This window comes from Morone saxatilis, unplaced genomic scaffold, assembly GCF_004916995.1.
Source record: "Morone saxatilis isolate NCDOM2014 unplaced genomic scaffold, NCSU_SB_2.0 Contig3, whole genome shotgun sequence".
Taxonomy (NCBI): domain Eukaryota; kingdom Metazoa; phylum Chordata; class Actinopteri; family Moronidae; genus Morone; species Morone saxatilis.
This window is the reverse complement of record NW_023339873.1, coordinates 4,263,285-4,277,302: the sequence shown is the minus strand read 5'-3', so window position 1 is coordinate 4,277,302 and position 14,018 is coordinate 4,263,285. Positions and strand designations below refer to the sequence as shown.

At 38.1% G+C, this 14,018-nt stretch overlaps 1 protein-coding gene across 1 annotated transcript; it reads left to right on the top strand.

The window, feature by feature from the left end:
- Window positions 1-3,402: 3,402 nt before the first annotated feature.
- Window positions 3,403-13,688, top strand: ganc (glucosidase, alpha; neutral C). Its single transcript, XM_035673700.1, has 25 exons — window positions 3,403-3,580; window positions 3,859-3,906; window positions 4,026-4,128; window positions 4,703-4,830; window positions 5,162-5,338; window positions 5,432-5,453; window positions 5,548-5,617; window positions 6,234-6,330; window positions 6,459-6,642; window positions 6,995-7,139; window positions 7,294-7,529; window positions 7,630-7,756; window positions 8,311-8,390; window positions 8,611-8,754; window positions 9,280-9,376; window positions 9,482-9,583; window positions 9,978-10,152; window positions 10,891-10,959; window positions 11,196-11,260; window positions 11,358-11,434; window positions 11,513-11,587; window positions 11,753-11,866; window positions 12,161-12,273; window positions 12,448-12,551; window positions 13,002-13,688. Exons 1-25 carry the CDS (start codon window positions 3,552-3,554, stop codon window positions 13,109-13,111), a joined length of 2,691 nt encoding a protein of 896 aa, XP_035529593.1. The 5' UTR covers window positions 3,403-3,551; the 3' UTR covers window positions 13,112-13,688.
- The last annotated feature ends 330 nt before the right edge of the window (window positions 13,689-14,018 follow it).

Sequence of the window (14,018 nt, the reverse complement as noted above, 5' to 3'; positions counted from 1 at the left end):
CCAGGAGGTTCAAAACCCCCAAAAACAAAAACTGAGGCAGAGTCTTTGAATGTCAGCAGCTTATTCCGAATAAGAGCTCATCTTGGCAAAACCAAGAACTGTCAAGCTTCAGTGTGAGTTTGTGCGTGTGTGTCGTTGTGTGTGGTGTGTTGTGTGTGTGTGTGTGTTGGGACTGTAGGAGCTGCTGCTAGTTAGCAGGCGGGCGTGCTAACATCGCCTACTGGTCGGTTATAGCCGTCAAAAGGAGCTCGTTGGCGGTGTAAACGACGTCCACCGAGGTGATGTCCACGCGTCGCATACGGAGACCTCCTGCCGGACGTCCGCCGAGCCGGATACGTAACGCAAAAAAGCAGCAAACATGAGCGATTGCGGTCCGTGGAACCTGCTTGGCAATCTTGGTGTCGCTGATCTGGCATCTTGGTTTTGTGGCGTCTACTACGGGTCAAGAGCCAGTCGCCAGATCCGCTCCCAGTTCCGTGCGCTCCCGGGGGTGGCAGTTCACGCTGCCGCAGGAGAGGCCCGCTAGAAACACCAGAGAGGCGGCTTGGGGATAATTTAGTAGTTGTTTTTTGTATGGAAGAAGCCGTGTCTGACCAGTGTGAAACCCAGGCAAGGGGGAGGGCCGAGAGGGAGTCCTGTAAGTCATTATGAAGAGACACCTTTTATCAAAATACATCCACTTTAGGCATCCTCAAAAATGTTGCTTTGTGTCTCAAAATAATGAGAACCTTCCTTATTAGTTTTTCCGTCTTAGTATCTCAAATAGGATGAACAAAACTTTCTCACAATTGATTAACATCTCCAAAACATAATTTATTTAGTATCTCAAACATAATGAAAAACTCTAATCATTTTGTCTCTAGTACTTCCCCAAAAATCACACGGGAAGAAACATGCTACAATACTTGTGTCCCCCTACGGCCTTCCTCAAAAACATCACTGAGAAAACGTTCTTATTAGTTTGTCTAAGTATCCTCCAAAATTCCATGAAAAACTTTCTCAAAATTGTTGACTTAACAATCTCAAAATATTTATTTAGTATCCTCAAAAGATCAATGAAAGAGACTTCTTAATATTTTGTCTTCACGTATCCAAAATGGATTGAGGAAACATTCTAAGTATTGTCGTCGCTAGCTTCTCAAAATAGATAGGACACCTTTCTTAAAATTGACTTAACATCCTAAAATATTGAAAAACCTTCCTCAATGTTGTGTCATAGTATGCTGCAAAAATAATGAAAACCATTTCTCAGTAGTTTGTCTTAGTCATCTCTCAATAATGGAAAAACTTTCTTAAAATTGACTTAACATCTCAAAATAGTTGGACTTAGTATCTTGCAAAAATAAAGAGAAACGGTTCTCAATATTCTATGACTTAGTATCTTAAAATAATGAGAGCATTTTTTAAAGATACCAAGTCATCTATTTTTGAGAAAGGTGTCTCAATTATTATGACTCATGTGGTGGAATAAACTGGGCTCCATACCATAACCCAGGTGGGGATTTTAGAGGACCATCAATAAACTAGCTGTAGCTGTGTTTTTATCAATACCTTCACTGCTGACTTGGCTCACTATTAGTAAATCTCAAAATAATGAGAAACCTTCTTATTAGTTTGTCTTAGTATCTCAAAATAATGAAAAACTTTCTCAAAATTGACTTAACATCTCAAAATATTTATTTAGTATCTCAAAATAATGAAAAACCTTCTTAATATTTTGTCTTAGTATCCCAAAATGATGAGAAACATTCTAAATATTGTGTCCTAGCTTCTCAAAATAATAGGACACTTTCTTAAAATTGACTTAACATCCTAAAATATTGAAAAACCTTCTCAATGTTGTGTCATAGTATCTCAAAATAATGAAAACATTTCTCAATAGTTTGTCTTAGTATCTCTCAATAATGGCAAACTTTCTTAAAATTGACTTAACATCTCAAAATATTGACTTAGTATCTCAAAATAAAGAGAAACGTTCTCAATATTTTGACTTAGTATCTTAAAATAATGAGACATTTTTAAAGATACTAAGTCATTATTTTGAGAAAGTGTCTCATTATTATGACTCATTGGTGGAAATGGGCTTCCATACATAACCAGTGGGGATTTAGAGGACCATCAATAAACTACTGTACCTGTGTTTTTATCAATACCTTCATGCTGACTTGCTCATATTAGTAAAACAATAGTGATTAAAAATTATACTAAATTGGTATAATGTAACACACTTTGATGTCTAGAGTGGGATTAATTTGTTTTAAATAAAAAATATTTTAACTGAAAAAAGGGCAGTTTCTTTTTTAATAGCTTCCATGTAATGCGACCCATGTATACTACACTGAATTATATACTAAAATATTGTGGGCTCCCCTATAAGCAGTATAAAACAGTAGATAAACAGCTAGAAAAAAACAAAATAAGTAACCATGACCAACTTTCTAAGTACCAATTAACCTTTAGCAATGGCTGTCTGCATCAGTGATACACATTCAGAGCCAGAATACATTATAGTAAACAAACACAACAAGAAATACACTGAACTAACACAGAAAATTAAAGGCCAAATCTATAAGACAGACACTGCTCAAGTTTGTTCAAATAAAATTCCCTCATTGTAAACAATTACGTGCAGTTTTATTTATCAGGTACTGCACATGGTGTTTTTTGTTTTCAAGCTCAGTTTCAGTTAGTTTCCAGAGTGCGTTGGCTCCTTTCAGTTACATTTTTATTGTTTAAGAATGTTTAGTTTAGTTTTTTTTTTATTATAATAATTATAGGGGGGGTATTTGTCAGGGGCAAGATTTAAGAAGTTCAGAACAGAATACAAACAGACATCCCAGTCTCAGTTTTGCCTCCTCATGCTTGTTGTGTTGATACATTCGACCAAATTAAGACTAAAACTAAAGTAATTTCCTGTATATTTTTTTTTATTGTAGTTAGTTTAATTAGTACACAATAACGTGTGGGTTTATCCCCCCAAAGTTTATTATATTATTTTTTATTTCAGGTAACTAAAATGTTCTCTCACAACTAGTTTTAGTTTTTAATTTAGTTTTAGTTAACTATAATAACCTCGTTGCTGAGCCTGAATGAAGGGCACACACTCACACTTTTTGCACAAAACTTAACTTGTAATAATTGCATATGTACAGTTAGTTTAAAATATTTTACATACATATTTTCAGTTTTTTCAGTTATATTTTTTTTATATTTTCTATTATATTTTTTATATTTCCTAATATATATTTATTATATTTTTTTATTATTATTCATTATTGTATGTATTTTTCTCTTCCCCTGTGCTGTTTTGTCAAACCTGAATTTCTCCCACGGGGATCGATAATCTTACCTCTAGGTAGTGCGCATGCGCTTCAGTAGGAAGTTTAATTTGAAAATACGCCCCGGAAGTGTGGTTAGTTGTGTGTGTTGATATTATCGATCGCTGTCAGGGTTGCTTGGTGTGTCAACGCCAAAGAACGACAATGTAGTTAAAGTTTATATCAGAAGACCAACAGCGACTGTTAACCTGTTTTCTATCGGACTGTCTCCAAATGGCGGAAGTGAACCAGTCCGTCCTTAGGTATAAACAACATGCTGCTTTCAGTTTGAGACCTTTGACTTTTCACATGCAGTCTGAGCACAGAACAGACACTGGATAGGTCCCCTATTGTGTGTCTAATGAATGACAGCCTGCAGGACGAAACACATGCATTATGTGTGCTTTTGCTATATGGTTTGGTTTCTATAAAAAAAAAGTGTGTATGTGTAAAAGTCTTTGTCCACAGGCATTAAAAAGGTTTGTTATATTATATAATAATATGCATGTACTGAATTTAAGTTTTCCATCTGCTTGCTCAGTGTTGATGAAGAGAAGTTCAAGAAAAGTGAGCATGTTGCTTTTTACAGGTATGTTGGGCACAAATTACTCCACAGTCACCCACAGTTAAGTGTGTTTTGCAGAACATAATTGTCCTGTACAGGATGAAGTTTATAATATATATTGCAATGTTGTTGTCACATCCGAGGCGACAGATCCAGGGCCCGAACTTGCAGTACCAAGCCCTTTTGGACACCATGGTGCTCACAGAGAAGGGGGCACGCTTTGAACTGCTGGAGCCCGACACGCAGGTCTGAACACCAGGTTTACTGTAAACCACAACCAATGATGAGTTATGTCTTTATTCACATTTGACACCATTTAATCATTGCGAATGCACATAAAAAGTTGCTGGTGTTTTATCTGTTGTATGTATTGATGCATGTCTGTGAGGCTAAAATTGTGTAAAAATCATACACCGTGCATTGCATTTTCTTTGAGGATATGTTTGACTACGTTTTTTTTTTTAGTTTTAGAAAGAGAGATGAATCTTCTTTGATTAAAGATTACGATTAAGAATGGTCACAAGTATCTTTAAGTAGAAGTAGACTGGTTTTAGGTAATACATTTTAATTCACGTCAGGTTAAAATGGTCTTTATTAACTGTTAAATTCACTGAATTGTGCATAGAAGCCAAACCAGAACCCTCCATCAATGAAATCCCCTATAAGTAACTGTGTAGTTAGATGACAATTACGAGCAAAATGCAAATAAAATCTGCCCCCAGTATCTCAATAATAAAGTACATTAAAGAACTTGTTAAACTTGTTATAATATCTGAACTTTCTACATCAGAAAACTCTTCTTGCTGTGCTCTTTTCACAGACGTCACTGCTTCTTTGTGTGTCACCTTGCAAGAACGACACTGTAAGGATATTAATAGACGAGCTCCAGCCGTTTAAAGCGCGCTACAGAGTTCCAGATGTGATAACGGGGGAACAGCAGTGTGCACAGTAAGAGCCGCATCAGCATCATCATCACCCCATTATGATATCTAGTTACACAAGCAATGTACTTTAACTGATCCACTCCTCGTATCTTAGGCCTTTTCTCTAATGCACTAAAAGCTTTGAGTCTAGGTTGTGTTGCACATCCGTGATTCTCACTGTTGAAATCAATTTAGGTAGTTTCTTGTCAAAATATCAACATCTTTAAAATAGCTTTTAAGTCAAAATTAAAGGGAAACCTTTTTAAATGGTTGTTACATTCTTTTAACTATGTCTTAGTGTGTTATTGCTGCAGTACTTGGATAGTGGTTGACCTTTTTCTCTCATCACCTGGCAGGTTGAGAGTGGAGAGACAGTCTAAGTACTGCGTCACCCTTTCTTGGTCTTCAGGCCGTCACCGGGTTTGCGTGTGGCATTTCCCTTTCCGACTGGAGATCCTGTGTGAGGACGAAGTGATGGTTACATTCAACTCTAAAAGCAAACTGTGGTTCGAGACCCTGCAGGATCCGACCAGGTGAGGCTCTCAGAAGAAGGGTTGTGTACTAGGAAATAAAACAAACACATGAAAAGAGTTAAATTACATGTTCTGTGTGTCTTTTTTCCTCAGGGCCTCATCTCATGATAGTGAGGTAAGAGAATACCAAAGCTGTAATATTACTCTTACTTGAAGCTTAATGTGGTCTATAAAGGCATTTGTTCTTTTTCCCTTTGTTCCTCTGACAGCTTCAAGAGGACCACAAAAGTTTATTATGGAAAGAGACTTTTAAGCAGTTTGTGGATGTCAAAGCAAATGGTTTGTTTCTGCTGTTTTACCATTTTTAAAAGGCATTTTTAAAAGGCAAACTTGTCAGTAATTGTGCCCTGTTTTCTTGTCAGAACTTCACCACTGTAATGTTTTATTCTAAATATTTAGATTCTAAATACATATTATAACTATATGTTAACCACATTTACGTAGCAGCTTTACTAACATTCAGTATTCTTTGTACATTGTAGCTGCTTTAAGACTCATTCAGAAAAACAATTACAAAAAGCTAGGGATGCACCGATAACGATAACAGTATCAGGTCTAATACTGAACTCATGTACTCGTAATTGTAGTCATAAAACTTCTCAGATATCACTTTAAGGCAGCGTGATGTTATGCAACCTCTCGTTAGTAAGGCAAGTAGGAAAAAGAGAAGCAGTGTCAGCAGTTTGAAAATATTTTAAGCAACTTTTACAAAGAAATGTAGTCTGTAACAGTCAGAAAATGAGGAACATGTATTAAAATATGTTCCTAAAGTAGTAAGAACTTTAATGGTGTTATTAAGTACTCATATCTGTACTTGATATCGTCAAGTACCCGAGTAAGTAAGTACTTATATTTTGCCTCATGAAAGCTTGCTCTACTTCTTGTTCAATTCCAGGTCCCAGTAGCATTGGGTCAGACTTCTGTTTTCACGAGTTCAGTCATGTGTACGGTCTGCCAGAGCACGCTGACAGCCTTCAGCTCAGAGACACCAGGTACACACACACAAATTTTAACAAATGTTTTGTGCAATAAAGACTCATTTATTTGCATTTCATCAATTACAGCTTTAAATGTTTAGAATCAGTTGGTAATGATGTCTTCAATTCATTTCGTTTTCCAGACATGGTGAACCTTATCGGCTGTATAACTTGGATGTCTTTGCCTATGAGTTGTACAGCCGCCTCGGCCTGTATGGGTCTGTGCCGCTGTTGGTGGCCCACAAACCCGACAGGACTTTGGGTGTATTTTGGCTGAATGCGTCCGAAACGTTTGTGAACGTTCGTTACAACCAGTCTGAGCACCAGGTAACCCCTTGTTCCAGTGCTCTCCTCACACATTATCTGCCTAGCTGTCTGTTAAAGCTAAGTTTTTCATGAGCTCCTTGTTTATTCCCAGAGGTAAGAGAGGCAGAACTTTTGGAATGAATCCCAGGCTGGGTAAAAGAGTTTTGTGGGGAAATTGAAACAGCAAAGCTACCTGATAACAACCACTGTCTTACCTCATAATATGTCCAGTCCTGCACACTTTTAGTGTTACTTTTGCAAGTCCTCCTGGTTGCAAACCGATAATAAAGATGGTTCTAAAAACCAAAAAATGTTATAAGATGTAAAAAATATATACGTTCATAGCCACATAATAACCTCCTACCTCTCCCAGGATGATGGATCACCCCAACTGAAGAGGAAGCGGATGCAGCCTCGGACTGACGTCCACTGGCTGTCAGAAAGTGGTGTGATTGACTGCGTGGTTCTGCTCGGGCCCAGTCCGCAGCAGCTCTTCTCCCAGTACGCCAAGCTGACAGGTGTGTGTGCAGCACTGAATGTGTTTGTACATAAAAACAAAGCATGGCCTGAAAAAAGTCAATTTAAGATCTTAAAAAAGATTATGGAGGTTTTTACCTTTATAGTGTCTAAATTAAACCACAATTATTTATTAAATCATGAATTTTCTGTCAGGGTATCAGGCACTACCCCCTTTGTTTGCCCTCGGGTACCACCAGTGCCGCTGGAACTACAACGATGAAGCTGACGTGAAGGCCGTAGATGCTGGATTTGATTGCCACGATATTCCATACGACGTTATCTGGCTGGACATTGAGCACACGGATGGGAAGCGTTATTTCACCTGGGACTCTGCTCTTTTCCCCGAACCAGTCTCCCTGCAGCTCCACCTAGAGAAGAAGAGGAGGAAGGTCAGTTTTAGGCTGCATCATGTGTATTTACAGCCTTTTTTTTTGTGGTCATGTAAAAAAATGTGGATTCTTTATTGTGCACATTGCTCTTATCTTTCAGTTGGTTGTTATAAATGATCCTCACATTAAGACTGATCCTGATTGGTCGCTGTACCATGAGGCCAGAGACGGAGGGCACTTTGTCAAGGACAGAGAGGGACAGACATATCAGGGCTCCTGCTGGCCTGGTAATGTTTTTCTTACTATAAATAGACTTTCATTTATAAATGACAAAACCTACAAGCCTCTGCTGACATACATATAAAGTTAGTTAGTTAACTGTTCCCCTAACATACAGTACAGACAAATAAAAATAATTGTCTTGATACCTTGTGTTTGTTCTTATAAGATTTATTTATTAAATGACAGTATGAAACCATACATGGAACACAACCCCAGGCATACCGCTGACAAATAACAACACAAGCACACAACTTAAACTTACACAAACACATATTAACTCAAACTCAACAAAAGACATGGAAATTACAAACAGATAAATAAATGAAACCCACATAAAATATATATATAAAATGACCAAAATACTTATATTAAATAGTTGCAGTAAAACGTAAAATGATAATAGTTTGGAGCGGTTACTCAGAGATGACTTCAGATGATCTCCAGTTTCTTAAAAAAGGATAGAAAAGGGGCTCCATAAGCCACAGAATTAATTGACCTACTTTTAAGTGGAGATTGTTTGTTTCTTTCTAACTGGAGCTTTTATCAACCTCTTTTATAGGCAAGTCATCTTACCTCGATTTCAGCAGTCCAGACACTCGAGCGTGGTACTCCAGATGTTTCAGCCTAGATAAGTATAAGGTAAAAAAGTGTAAAAATAATCCACAAATCAATACTACTCTATATATGCATCCCAGTTCATCCATAAGAACAGACCAAAACAGTTCAACTAATGTTTTTACATCCTACAAAATGACTAAATATTCCAATATAACTATGTTTTTATACATAGCATAGTTTTATAGCTGTGAAGTGACAGAGAGCGGTTTTGCTGTCGTTGAAGTGTTTATGTCTGATGCAGGGATCAACACCATCGTTATTTGTGTGGAATGATATGAATGAACCGTCTGTGTTCGACGGGCCAGAGCAGACAATGCCAAAGGACGCAGTGCATTATGGGGGCTGGGAACACCGGGAATTACACAACCTGTACGGCTTCTACCAGGTGAGCGGGCTTATTTAACTCATTTCAGACAAGAGTTATTATAGCTTTGTATTTTTGTATTATTAGTTTTTATTTTGATTGTTTAAGTTTAGTTTATGTTAGTTGCAGTATTAGTTTTTTTTTAATATAATTAAGGGGCTGTTTGTTTGTTTATACATACATGTATTACCATACAATAGGTATTAGGACTCAGTCATGTACACATCCCAGTCTCAGTTATGCATCAATGACTCCTCATGCTTGTTGTGTTGATACATTAGACCAAATTTACAAAGACAAAAAAGACATTTCCTGTATACTTTTATTTTATTTTAGTTATTTTACAAGTACACAATATCATTTCAATTGCTGTTGACATATTTGTATCATTATTCCACCTGTGTGATTTTAACATATTCAGAAAACCCCAGAACCCCAATCTTGTCGGGGTAGTTAAGGGACCTCCTCTCTTCACCTCACCTTCAATGAGAGGTGCACAACTTTAATAAACAACAGTTATTAAAGGTTTTTCTTGTTGTCTGACAGCACATGGCCACAGTGGAGGGTCTGATAACTCGCTCAGGTGGCTTAGAGAGACCTTTTGTCCTTTCACGCTCCTTCTTTGCTGGGTCTCAGAGACTTGGTACGTTTTTGTAAAATGAAAAATAAACCCAATCCCCTGTGATGTATTCATTGTTGTAATCCTTCACTGCACTGTTTGTTGTGATTGACTGTGTTGGGGATGCAGGAGCAGTGTGGACAGGTGATAACGCTGCCAGTTGGGAGTATCTGAAGATCTCCATTCCAATGCTTTTGTCCCTAAGCGTGGTGGGCATAGCATTTTGTGGAGGTACTGTACATAGTGGATTTTTTTTAAATAGTAAAATCACAACTAGAATTGTTATTGACTGTTTGAGAGACAAATATTGGACTTTATGTGGCAAACTTGGTTAAGAGAGTAACTGTCTTGGTACAGACACACATACTGTTAAAACTAGTTATTTCCTTAAAACTGGCCTTAACAATCAATCAATCAAAATGTATTTATATAGCACATTTCATACAGTTTAGTTAAGTTTAAAGTGCTTTACAGATGATTGTCAAGACAGTAATAAGACAGAATTAAATAAATTAAGAAAGATACAGTAACTAGACTCACAGCACTGAAATATGCTGCTTTTCTGTTATTTATCTCTTAACACTGAAGTTGCGGCCTCTCACGTCTTTCTCGCTCCGTGTTTCAGCCGATGTCGGCGGGTTTGTTCAGGATCCGGAGCCGGAGTTGCTGGTGCGCTGGTACCAGGCAGCCGCCCTGCAGCCGTTTTTCCGAGGTCACTCTGCAAATACGACAAAGCGTCGGGAGCCCTGGCTGTTTGGAGAGGAAGTCACAGCCTCCATCCGCACCGCGATCCAACAGAGGTACTTTAAAGCCTTGGTCACACTACATGACTTTCAACGTTGTCAGATCTCTGTATGGTTCTTGAAGTGGTTTTCACACAGTGTGACTGATCAGCAACAGGGGGTCACGCACGTCACAAGATCTTCACTTCACAAGGAGTCTGTCTGATCTTCAAGCTACGTTTCATCATAAAAGTCATTAATAACACCATTCACATCATGTTTAATTAGGAAAGTAGTTAAAAAACAACCACAGAGGGCAACCATTTACAGCATACTGCTGTCAGAAACTTGTAAAAATTAGCTAATAATTAGCCTGATCAGCCAGTGTGAGGTGTGTGTGTGAGGTGTCAGCCAGTCAACAGGGAAAGAAGCAGGGATATTGGTCATCTTTTTTTGTTAGAACATAGTTATGTCCAAATGAATCAGTTGGTTGGTTGGTGGTTGTCAAATTTAACAGCCTCTGTGTTTTTTGTTGTTGTTGCTGGCACATTTTGCTTGGAAAGAAACTTAAAATCCTCCATTCCAGTCATCTTCATTGACCAGCCAAGACAGCTGAAACTGATCACTATTATTTAAACACATCTTTGACAAACAGTTTCACCTCATTACTCCTTTAAATGTCAGAGTCAAAATGCAGAATAGAACACAAACTTGTGACGTGTTTCGAGATGCTTCTGATGCACTGGACACAATTATGTTTTAATGATTCTTGCAGAGATAGAGGGTTTGTCAGAGTATTTCCTCCTCTGTACTCAGGTACTGTTTGCTGCCCTACTGGTACACTCTGTTCCACCAGGCTCACGCCTCTGGTCTGCCTCCACTCAGGTTAGTGCTGCTGCTGCCACCTGCTGCTCAGTGGAAGCACTGCAGGCCTCGTTAAGCTCTTGCTATTGAAGACTCTGTAGTTTTTTTCGGGCACTAGAGGTCAATGTCTCTCATGTTTTGATGATGCAATGTTGGCAAGCATAAATTTAACTCTTATTTAAAGATAGATCGATGGATTGGTGGATAGATAGACAATTAAAGAGAATTAAAAACTACTTTTATGTCCAACTGTACAGACCTCTGTGGGTGGAGTTCCCAACAGAACAGAGCACCTTCCCTGTGGATAACCAGTATATGATTGGTGATAAATATGTTTTATTTTTGCATTTTTACTCAGTGTATCTTGGAATTATTGCACTGTTGTTTTTCTTGGTTTAACTGTCTCTGATTTCGTGCAGGAAGAGCTCTGCTGGCCTGTCCTGTAACTGACCCGGGTGTTCAAGAAATCCAAGTCTTACTTCCTGGATCTGATGAGGTAAATCAACCACCAGCTGACATATTTTATTCCTGATATGCCTCAGTGTGATTGTACTAAGGCTTGTTTCTGTTTTAGGTTTGGTATGATGTTCACTCTGCAAAGATGTATAAAGGAGGCAAGACTCTGAGTCTTCCTGTCACCCTGGATTCAGTAAGTGTCTTGTTTCATACAGCAGTGTTTTTTGCTGAATTAGTTAATTATATTATATTTATTGAATTCTAGTGCAGATTATGGCACTGTACTTTTCCTAAGTGGTTCCTTCATGCACGGTCAGTTCTAAACTGACTTTGACGTTCTGGTCTTTCCTCTGTTCAGGTTCCTGTGTTCCAACGCGGCGGCTCGGTGGTCTGTAGGTCGACAGTAAGCGGATTCTGTACAGCCGATCTCCAGCACCTCCCCTTCTCCATCACTGTGGCCCTCAACTCTCAGGTGAGCAAAAGGATGTGGGAACCTAGCCTCTGTACCAGGTTTCATAAAGCAAATGATGCCAGGTTTAGTTCTGATCACCATCTTGACCTGAAGAAATATGCTGATAGAAACTGATAAATGACAGAGGTATAGCAGCAAAAAGTGTTAAATACTTAACATAAAATGCTGCCTTTTAAAGCTAAGGCAAAGTTCATTCGTACATTGCGTGAACTGTTTACTCTCTATTAGTTTAGACTTGAGACATTTGCACCTTTTAATTAGTAAAATCCTGACTGCTGTCATTTGTCTCTGCAGGGCGTCGCTGATGGTGAGTTGTACCTGGACGACGGCCACTCCTTCAGTTACCGTGATAGAAAGGCCTTCTGCCTGCGCAGGTTCAACATGCTGTCAGGCCGTCTGCTGTGTCGGTGAGTCATAACTCCCACCTCCTAAAGAGGAATCCAGTTTTAGACCAAATATCTATTTTTTGGGTTGTGACAGACAGGAAAGCTGAGTGCTGAAGTGAACCTCAAATAGTTTGAACTTCTGAACCCAAAACACTTGACACATGATGATTTGATACCTGCTGTTGCATCTCGCAGCTCTGCCAGTGAAGAAGGAACATTTGACACTGATACTGTGATACAGTCAGTCATCATCCTCGGGGTGAAGGGCAAACCGTCCACAGTGGTTGTGCATGTGTCAGGTGAGGAACTCTGCCCTTATAGCTGCATATATTCACAGTAGGACTGTAGAAACTGACATTCACAAGTATATGCAACATATATGCACCGACAACATGGGTCCCAGTACCAGCAAAGCCACATTAGACACTGGTCTAACTAGAAAAAGGTTTAAAGGAGAAACACACTGTAAAACACAGCATTTCCTGGTCTATTTCATTGTTTGATGGTATGTGGTCAAAATAGCCCAACATCGACATTTGTTAATCATTTAAAATAAAAAAAACTCACATGACTCACTGCTTTGGACTGTTCAATAATTATAAAAGAAGAGGCAGGGAAACAGATTTTTCTCCTGTAGGAAAATAAAGCAATTACAGTTGAAATTAGGGAAATTTATTTTCTATTCTCAGTAATGAGAACAAAAAAAAGACTCTAAGGCAAAACATAACACCTTTTCTTTTTATGACCAGGTGCAAACGACACCTCTGCTGCGTTTCAGTACACAGAGACCTGCTGCACACTGACAGTGAGCAACCTGAACCTCAGAGTGTCGACGGACTGGGAGATACAGATACTGTAGGTTTACTGTAAATGTGTCAGTCACTGATTTTCCCTCCTCTGGATTTCTTATAGATAAGTCAGGGAAAACCTTCCCAGAGTCATTTATTATTAGCAAAGTACAATACTTGACTGAATATATATTAAATTCTATTTTATTATGATTATATATTGTTTTATGCTGTGACTAAAGTGGAGTTCACATCACAAACTGGCACAAGAGCAGCTAACAAATAAGTTAAAAAAAAATGCGAAAGGGATTACCGCTACACTTATTATTTTACTTGTATTGAACTTCAGAGTTAATTTTACTTTTGTCAAATCCCTCCTCAGACTTCTTCAGGTACTGTATTGTTTTCAAGTCAAGGTTCACTAAAACCTGAGTTTGCTGACTGAATCTGGGTCTGTAGTCCTAAAGACCAGGAGTCCAAAGAGACGTATTTTAATCTGTTAACAAAAAAAATTGCTATTTCTTCTTAAATTTTTCAAGATGATTGATTAATAATAATAATAATAATAATAATAATCAATGAAGAATTACATGTGGTTTTGAAGTTGTGGAGTTAAAGTTTACCAAATAAACTGAGCTTCCATTGTAACTCGTTGTAACAGACTCTCTTTTATTCCTAACATGTCGTCATGCTTAGCTAGCGACAAAACATATATTTTACTCAACAATATTGTGTTGTGTTGGTGTGAAGTGGGACCTGACCTCTTCCTAACCCTTACTTTAGACACAAAATTGCTTGCTTTGCTTACTTTAGACACAAAATATTACAATAGGAAATGCTGGAATAAGCCAAATACCTGTATGAGACATTATAAGGGAAACAGCAGTGAGTGTAAGATTCAGAGCCAAAATATTGTAACATATCCTTAACATACCTTTATTTTACTGCAATTATTACGTTTGATAGGGAAGTGCTATG

What these genes read in the sequence shown, in the direction of transcription:
- ganc (XM_035673700.1), top strand. Translation starts at nt 3,552, where the DNA reads ATGGCGGAAGTGAACCAGTCCGTCCTTAG. An exon ending in TGCTGGAGCCCGACACGCAG is followed by an intron (nt 4,129 to 4,702) that starts GTCTGAACACCA and finishes CTCTTTTCACAG; the next exon opens with ACGTCACTGCTTCTTTGTGT. An exon ending in CCAGTACGCCAAGCTGACAG is followed by an intron (nt 7,140 to 7,293) that starts GTGTGTGTGCAG and finishes ATTTTCTGTCAG; the next exon opens with GGTATCAGGCACTACCCCCT.